Source organism: Pteropus vampyrus, unplaced genomic scaffold (assembly GCF_000151845.1).
Source record: "Pteropus vampyrus isolate Shadow unplaced genomic scaffold, Pvam_2.0 Scaffold2, whole genome shotgun sequence".
Lineage (NCBI taxonomy): Eukaryota > Metazoa > Chordata > Mammalia > Chiroptera > Pteropodidae > Pteropus > Pteropus vampyrus.
In genome coordinates this window covers 16933129-16942548 of record NW_011888783.1, presented here as the reverse complement: position 1 = coordinate 16942548, position 9420 = coordinate 16933129, and the positions used below count along the sequence as shown (strand labels likewise).

The 9420-nt window shown below is 38.3% G+C and overlaps 1 protein-coding gene across 1 annotated transcript in view; it reads left to right on the top strand.

Moving 5' to 3' along the window:
• The window catches only part of RAPGEF4 (Rap guanine nucleotide exchange factor 4), a 279699-nt gene that overhangs the window by 216754 nt on the left and 53525 nt on the right, over positions 1–9420 (top strand). Inside the window, exons 11-15 of the mRNA XM_011357435.2 lie at positions 1151–1235; positions 3008–3068; positions 4553–4629; positions 5050–5196; positions 7120–7235. Of these exons, the coding sequence (XP_011355737.1) occupies positions 1151–1235; positions 3008–3068; positions 4553–4629; positions 5050–5196; positions 7120–7235 (486 nt within the window). The remainder of the gene's footprint in view (positions 1–1150; positions 1236–3007; positions 3069–4552; positions 4630–5049; positions 5197–7119; positions 7236–9420) is intronic.

The following is a 9420-nucleotide window of genomic DNA, read 5'->3' as shown; positions in this document are numbered from 1 at the left end:
CAGACATACTTTATCTGTCATTTTAACTTCTTGTGCAAGGATTTGAGTTTTGATTATCACTGCTGGAATTTTTTTTTTCTTACTTACACGAATAAATATGCAAATACCTTTACATTTGCTGCTTCCTTTAGCTCTCTCATCTCTCTCAGGAAGATACTCTCCTCAGTTTACAGATGAGACTAAGGCTTTGATGTCACACAGCTAGCGAGGGGTTGCACTAAGGTTAAAATTTCATCTTCAGACTTGAAATCCAGTTCTCTGTTCAGTATATCAACACTCCTTGAGTTTATTTGACCAAGGAACACTTTTTAAGTATGGTTAAGGATGGAACACCATCAGTAGCTCATTAAGGTTTAAATGTTTAATATACAATAACATTGAATAATACCATACATTAAACATTTAAACCTTAATGAGCTACTGATGGTGTTCCATCCTTAACCATACTTAAAAAAAAAACAAAACAGTACACTGATTAACATCTCATAGAAAGTGGTCATCCACAGAACAGATTTGGGGAAATATAAATGTATACCTTCCTGCTTTCTTTTTCTTCCTAATCCCAGACAAGATTTGCTTTCTGCTCATCTCATGCCCTCACCTTTCCAGGGACAGGCAAGAAAATATTGAGTCTATATACATCCATCATTTGTTTCTTGTGGTAGAAGCATATTACATAACCTGAAACATAGTGACAACAGCATTATTACTCTGTTAGGCTAAGATATCACAGAAGGTCCCAAGGAATTTGGATCAATCCAATTGATGAAGCCAATTATTCCTAGATGGGTTAGAAACAACTTTTGTTGTTTTTAAGATAGTAATTAAAAGCAATTTTTTAGAGCAATCATCTACAAAGTGAGAGATCAATTAGTCAACTACAACGTGAGCAGAGGTGTTCTTCCCTGTGAGACTGGAAGGGACGGGGACTGTGTACACATTCTTCCATTAAGGAGCACTTTCATTTCAAAAAAAAAAATTCCTTCAGGAATTGTAATAGCATAATCTTGCCCTCAGCCAATATCTTTTTATAGGGCTTTCTCCTAGGAAATCTGTGAACATGTTACTGACCCTCGAATCCATTTCTATATTTCAAGTTTTAGTGACGAATTTTTTTCTCATTATTTCCTTGTTACTTTTTTCTTTGTAGACCTGGCCAAAGGACCGTGGATGACCTAGAGATTATCTATGAAGAACTCCTTCACATTAAAGCCTTATCTCATCTTTCTACCACAGTAAGTTGTCTCTTATTGAGCACAGTCAAGAGGAGTTTGATTTAACTGCAGTGTTGGGACTGGAGAAGAGTATTAAGGTATATGGGAGGGGACAGGAATGGCTGAATTCTACCTCATAAATCACCCCTACTCTTTCTCATGAGATGCTAAGGAAGTCATACACAAGAACAGTCATCAAAAGGGGATCAAATATTGTCACATTATTAGTAGTTTCCCGTGAGCCCTAAATCCCGAAGCAGTATGATGTGAGTAAGGTTGGAACATGTGCTTCATCCTTCCAAATCTGAATCTCAGAACTTGCACACATAGACAAGAGAACCAGGCCTTAAAAGAGGCTCTGAAACCCTTCCATGAAATATACAACCAAAGAGAGGAAGGAGAAAAATCAAGATGACTTGTCCTGGCCCAAGTGGCCAGCTTTGCCCAGGTTTGCTGCCCTGTTGAGAGAGGTAGCAGAAGGGTCAAGAGATTATTACTTTAGATATGTTAGGGCGCAGTAGCAGTACACACTAGTAGAAAATGGCTCAATGGCTGTGTATGACTCTGAACTTTTATGTGATTAGGTTATTTAGGGAGGCAGTGGACAGAAATTTAATCTCTGAATAGGGACAGAAACATCCACTTCCACAGAAGGAACATAGGAATAGGATTTTGAGGCAACACAAGTCTCCTATGTGCTAATAATTCAATAATAACGATAAAAAATTGTTTCAATAATAACAACAAAGAAAGTTCACAGATTACATACTGAGGTCCCTCAGCAATATCTACATTCCTAAGTTGCCTTCTATTTCCAGATCACTGGGTGATGTTATGCTTTCACATGGTTGCGGCATCTGTGATCCCTGCTCTGGGCAGTAGGGTTCTGGTCTCTGCCGCAGCCCCAAGCACAAGGGCTAAAACCCTTTCTCCCTCAACCCAGCAGAGCTGTCTTCACATTCCTCCCTGCTGCACTACTAGGAGTCCAGCAGCTTGCTCACCTACATGGAGTACCCAGGGGTGTGGTCTAGCCCACCCCAGCCTCCCCTCCCGCCCACCACTGCCCTGTTATCCTCACTTTATCTATGGATGAGTGTGTGTGTTGGTGGGGGGGTGTCTACTGCCTAAGAGCCTCACCTGGGGAGCCCCTGCATATGTGGGCACAACGTGCTCATGCTGTAGAGGAAAATGAGGGAAGACCCCTTTTCCTATCTGCACTCTAGGTTCCCAGCATGTCCCAGTTCTGACTTTCCCACTTGGTGGAATTGAGAGGACGGTAGGTAGTCTCCTCATCTTCCTTAAACTCCAGGTACCCAGACACCATGGGAAATTCTCAGGTTACTTGGTTCTTAAAGAGATACAGCCATATTTGAGACCATAATTTGGAACTAAAAATTTTTTTATCTAAGAATATAAATCTGCTCACACATTTCAGCTTAATTATTCAGCTTCAGGATATTGAATTCCCAACATGTATATCATAGATGCTCTCACCTTCTCACCCAAGATGAAAGATAGGCAGTGAAGCAGACTAATTTGTACATATGAAACCACATTTTAAACGTCTCTAGGGATGTTGCCGTGCATGAATTAGCTTATAAAACAGCTTTTGTAGGAGCTCTAAGAATCGAGTGGCAAATCTAGTGAAAGTGGTTCTAGATGAGAGTAGCAGCAAGCTGAGTCAGAGATGACTGTGTGGAAAGAAGGGTACAGTGGGCACTGCAGAAAGGGAACATGGCCCTCCCCCCACCCCCAAATCTGACCTGTCCTTATTCTTTCTCTTTTTCTTCTAGGTGAAACGGGAGTTAGCAGGTGTTCTCATTTTTGAGTCTCATGCCAAAGGAGGAACTGTGTGTAAGTGAAAGCTGTAATCGGACATTTCGCCTGGCTAGCCCCCTTGAGAGCAGGTGCCACGGGAGCCTGCTGCAAATGCTCCCCTTTCTTGGGCCTGGATCAGACTTGGCAGGACATCCTGTGGCACTTTTGTTTTCTGGGAGCTGTGGTCATCCCCAGCACATGTCTGTTATTATGCAGTCTGGTGGTTTTCTGGTACAGACAGGGGTGTACTTGCCAGCTGAGTCTCCACTGGCTTCTTAGCTGCTGGCCCAAGATGTTGTTTAATGAGGGTGGAATGAAGTTTCATTCTTCAGGCAGAGTCTTTTCGCAATGACCTCACTTCGGTTTATGGTTTTAGGAGAACAAATTCATCTCTTGCGATTGTGAGTTAGAATGATAAACTCTCCTGTTTTCTTTTTCTTCTCTCATTTCCACTATCAGCTCCAAGCCCAAGAGAATTTCTTTGATGCCAATACTTATAAAGGACTAATATATAAGATCTCTCCAGAATCCAAGATGATCATATTTGGAAGCAAGAAATTGAAATTTGATATTAATAAACGTGAACAAAATTATTTAGGCTAGCACTTACCACTAATCCGCGAAGTCCTTGAAAAGCAGTGTTAGCGGTCTGCTCAGGGCAGGATATGCCACCTTCTCTAGTCTCTCTCGGAGAATCAGACACATCAGCATGTTAAGGTTCTCAGAAGACCTACAATAAAGAAAAATGTTCACTCCATTTAAAGCGACACTTCCTAAACCAAGTGTAACATAGAACACTTTTTTGATGGACACTCATTAACGTTTCAAAGGACGTTCTTTGAAAAGTGTCGCTCTTTCTTTAGACTGAGTTGTGTTAGTCAAATAAGCAGGGAACATGAATTGTAAAAGCAAAGAGTTATACAATTCATATTTCGAAATGTTTTTCAGTCATAAAAAATGATATTTGTAACACTGATTTTTATTTTAATAAGTTTCCTTTCTTGAATGTTTAAATGTTTGCTTTAACTTTTTTTATGTTTATGATCGCTGATGATTTACAACCTCTCTTTTGTTCTTTTCATTAAAACTCCAACCCTATCTGTAGTGGTTATCATTCAAATACATTTTTAAAAATGTAGATATGTATCCATAAATGACATATTTTCAAAATTCACATTACTGGTCAGATTAGTTTTTAAAACTATTTTCTACAGTTTAATAAGTTTTAATGACTTGTGAGGGAAAGTGTATTGCTTGATGAAATGGATTTCTGGTGAATTGATATCCAGTAAAAATGGATCTTTCCGGGCATAACAAACAGAGCAGTGTTTCTGTTCCTTCCACGTTCTATCGAAAAGGAAATAATATTTCACCTGAATCAGTTAATACTTTCCACTAATTTTTTTCTTCTGGAATAAATGTGTGATTCTGGGAACTTAAAAATGATGATTTGATAAGCTATAATTTCTATTGATGTGCTTCTATTCTTGACATAAGTCTTTTCATCTTTTCGTATCTAGTGTTTAACCAGGGAGAAGAAGGTACCTCCTGGTACATTATTCTAAAAGGATCAGTGAATGTAGTCATTTATGGCAAGGTATAGATATATCTTTTTCTTTTTATTATGCTCCATTTACTAGTGTGGCTTTAAGTATTAACAATGTAGTGCTACAATTAAACTTGCAACAACATTGTTATTTGATGTAGAAGAGATACTATAGCATCTCTAATCATAAATTATCTAAATTATTATACTCAGATTAGTATTGAACTTTCTGGGGCTTATCTCCTTATAGATTATAATGTATATGTTTAAGTTAGGCCATAGCCCATATTACTCAATGAAAGAAGAATGAAACATTATAATTTAATTATATAACTCCCCTTTGGTTTCCCTGGGCACATCCTCTTTATATATACAGCATTTATATATACAGACGGTCTTGTGGTGGGAGGTGGGTGGGTCTTTGCTCCATTTCAGGGAATCATCTGCATCTGAATGTTCTGCTCTCTCCAGGGTGTAGTCTGTACCCTGCATGAAGGCGATGACTTTGGCAAGTTAGCACTAGTAAATGATGCCCCGAGAGCTGCCTCTATCGTCTTGCGAGAAGATAATTGCCATTTCTTAAGAGTAGACAAGGAGGATTTCAACCGGATCCTAAGGGTAAGTCCAAGACAAAGTGTGGCTGAGAGGCATCCCATTTTTGCCTTTTGCCAGATAAGCAGATTTGAGTGTTGGGTTAATTGAGTAATACTGTGATTATCGAATGCTCAGGGAACAAAGTATCTTGGTCACAAACCTGGGATGTTCAATGTGATGGTATGCATTCTGGGGTCCTGAGGAATATTCCAGTAAAGCTGCGAATGTGATGTGCTATGCTGGACCAAACACTCTGCACACACCTGAACCAATCCATAAGAATGGAAGACAAAGAAGACAAAGAGGGACTGCCTTGGCACATGTTAAAGTGTGAGATCCTCTTGGCAATCCTAGGCTTCCAATCTGTGTCCTTCCCTCCTCATGTATTTATCCTAAACCTTCTTAGTCTCCACCTCCGACCTCTTCCCAAATCTGAACCTTTCTCATATCATCACATACTCTCTCGATTTATTAAGTGATTATATTTTAGTGGGAATGAACATCAGTCATGGTGACTCCAACCAAGCATTTTCATTTCGAGTGCTTTAGGTCAAATTGATTCACACTCAGGGAATTTCAGACTTCAGCAAGTAGATAAAGAACAATTGGGATGGTAAAGGGAATCATGAAATTGCACTTAAATTTGGCTCTCCAGATGCGCCCAATCCAAGCTTGTTAAGGTATTTGTGAGAATGGGTGATGTTTAGAAGAGATGGTCCTTGGTCTTTTCCCACCATGCAGCCCCTGGTCCCTTGGAAGGAACAACCCAACTTTGGAAAGGCCTGATTGTGGACCGCTGGGGATGATGACAATGTCTCATCATCCCTGGCCTCTTAGGTGTCCCATGCTCCATCTGGGCCTACCTTGAGTTCACCCAGAGAAATGTTCCCTCTAGAATCACTTTGCTCTGTTCTCTCCCCTGATGGCCTACAGAGCAGGCTCCCTTCTCTGCCTCTCCCAGTTTTAGCATCCTTCTCTATCCTACCTGAAAGTCTTAAATGAAACGTCCGTGCTTTCAGTTACATCTGACATAATTTAATGATGATTTACAATGTCATTCTCTGCTCTTTATGTATGGACACCTACCTGTACACAGACTTAAGCATTTGCCTTTGGTGGCAAAATTTCTGACACCAAAGTTTGTCTTAGGAATATACTCTCATAATGCAAAGAAACTTAAATTAAAAACTATGCCATTGAATAATATAGAAAAAAATACCATATGGAATTTGACTCAGTTCTTATCTAATCTCTTTTAAAATGAGGACCAAATGATGAGGAAAAAGTATATTAAATTTGTTAAATTAATTATTTTAAATGACATTGAAATATAAAGGTAAACTTTAGTAACTCATTAAAGTTTACACACATGGAGTTTACATTCAGCCAAAAAATTCTTTGAAAGAATCGCATTAAGACCATTATGATAGATTGAATTTACAAAATTATTCAAAATAACTGAAAAATGTTTTTAACCTATTTCAAACTGATTTTTTGAAAATAAACAAAGTCTTTTGATTAGAGAGAAAAAGTGCCACTTCTAAGAAAACTAAATACCCTCAGAAGAAAATCAGAGTGAAAGAACTTTGCCGAAGCTGAGTTTGCCTCATTTTTTTTTGTCACGTATTTTTATAAAGAATAAAGGCTTTGCTCCTCTGTCTTCCCGCTATACCACCCTCCCCCAAAGGTTTCTCAGAGCATGACCACCCTCCTCTCCACTCTGCTGATTTTCTGAATCTGGGGTAAAAGCAGAGCTTTAAAACCATATGCCTCAAACCATTCTGGTCCTCTCTCTGACCGTTCCAGCCCTTGACTTTGAAAATGACTTAATTTGTAGATGCAACAATTAGCATCACAAGCGCCAAATGAGTTTCTGAAGCATTTGAAATTTTTTTCATTGTCTGAGAAAATGGCAGCATCTGTATGTGGTGTAATTTGTATTTGCAGGACGTTGAAGCAAATACAGTCAGACTTAAAGAACATGACCAAGATGTCTTGGTGCTGGAGAAGGTCCCAGCAGGGAACAGGGCTCCTAATCAAGGAAACTCACAGCCTCAGCAAAAGTAGGTTTGCATCCAACACTGCAATTGCCAGACTATGATTAACCTTTTCACATGGTATCATCATTTCTACAATAGCATGTTCTCCTTTTTTTGTGGAAGATAGCAGTGTGTGTGACTTTTTTCTCTCTATTGACTAATCACACATTTTGTGGAGTATAATGTATCCATTTCTGGCACTATGTTGAGCTTGGTGCTGCCTAGAGTAATTCTGGGGAAAATATTCCCCTACTCTAAAAACGCAGTCTGTATACAGTGTTCAATCGTAATAGCTTCGGAACAGAAGGCATCGGAGAGAACAATGGAAGTAGGAATGCCAAGCAGCTCAAAGGATTTGCAGACCCCTAGGTAATGAGAACCTTTGGCATTTGAATTCATATGTGGGATCTCTCAAGAAGCATTTTCATCTTGTTATCAGAATAAGCAGCCTTGACAGGAATCCCAAATTTCAAATATAAGACCGTTTGTTGATTGCAGCAGGGAAGTATCCATTTGGCCTCATCCATACTTATTTCTGCTAATGTCAAAAAGGTATTTGTTTCACATTGCACATGTCCCTATATAACTTGGGTCTTTACAGTATATCTATGTTCGGATCCACCTTTCGCTGCAACTTCATATATGAGACTTTCATCAAATGTACCCACATTTGAATGGTAGGACAAGAGAATTAGGAAATGTAGCTTTAAGAAGTTGTAGAAAATTACTGAATCTCATTTTAAAAATAAAGATTAATTTTAAATCTTAGAATAATAGAAACACCAGTTCTGTAGATGAAAGAATGTCACCAAATAATGTGTTGAAAAAGAATGCATCCAAGTAACTTTTTCTTTTTTCACCATGTAAGTGGGGTGTTCCCTTTAATCAGGACACTCATCATAACTGATGAATTTTTCTTGTTTAGACTAAAAGCCTCAGGCTCAGACATTTTCTTCTGAATGAATCAACATATTTACAAAGAAAGTGTAAAGAAATATATTATTGACTAGCCATAGTATATTTTGCATATTTTGTGTAATCCCTTATTACAACTCCTTGCAATAGATGGGAAAATTTAGGCTGAGAGAAGGAACTTACTTGCCCAAGATTTACAAAGCTTATAATGGTAGATCTGGGATTCAAGTCCAGCTTGACCAATTTCAATGCCTTTTCTCCTTTAGCCTCACAGATTACTATAGCAAAATATGTTACATAAACACTGTATCTTCAACACTACCTAGCATTGCAAACAGATATATTTCAAAAAGACTAGCATAAAATGGACTAGATAAAAACTATTCGTTCACTTACGAACCTATAAAATGACCACCCAGAATCCTTTATTATTTTCTTATTTTTTACTACTAGCCATTCTTGAAAATGTTCTTGCTTAAGTGTTTTTGATAGTCCTTCCAGCCCACAGAGGAGGACAAGAATGAAAACATTTTTTACGTGAAGGTTGGGACACTCCCAATGAGTTTCTTCAGTGCCGTTAAATATAAGTAGACCATTTTATAGTGGTAATCTGCATTCTTTAATAATACCTCAAGTGTTTTGGGAAAAATTTGCTGCCTGAAAAAGGAAGCCTTGAAAATTCCCCTTAACCTTGAAACATCTGACCAAGAGGTCCCCTGGAGTCCCCCTTCCTTCACCTCTTCATAGCATGGCAGATTGATGAAAAGCTTGTTACAACATCTTCCATTCAGAGCACCTTCCAAATATAGATTTTTTTTTTTTTTTTATGAAATCAAACTAAAAGGAACAGAAAAGGAGAAGCCATGTGTATTAAACTTATTTTAGGCCTGGATCTGATTTCTGTTATATCTCTTTATTTGTGTCCTGTGGGCCAATTTAAGTTTCTTGTATAATTCAAAAACTTGTGTGTGTTCACAGCACACCATTTAAGAAATATCATTGAGTACAAAATTACATACCATGCAAAACCGATTCCCTGAAAAATAAAAACTCACTCTCTCAAGGGGTGTTTTCCATGTTGAGCTTTCCCAAGCCAGACCAGAGTCAAAAGGGGGAGACCATGTAAGTGAATTTTGGCCCAATATTCTAGATAACTTTGATAACATGGCAACAATCATGTCTGTGGATAGACTGAAAATTTAAGAAACTCTAGGGCTTCTATCTCCTGAAAAATTATCCTTTTTGAGCTCAAAGAGTATTGCTGTTGGTGCTGATATTAATGTTTTTTTTTTTT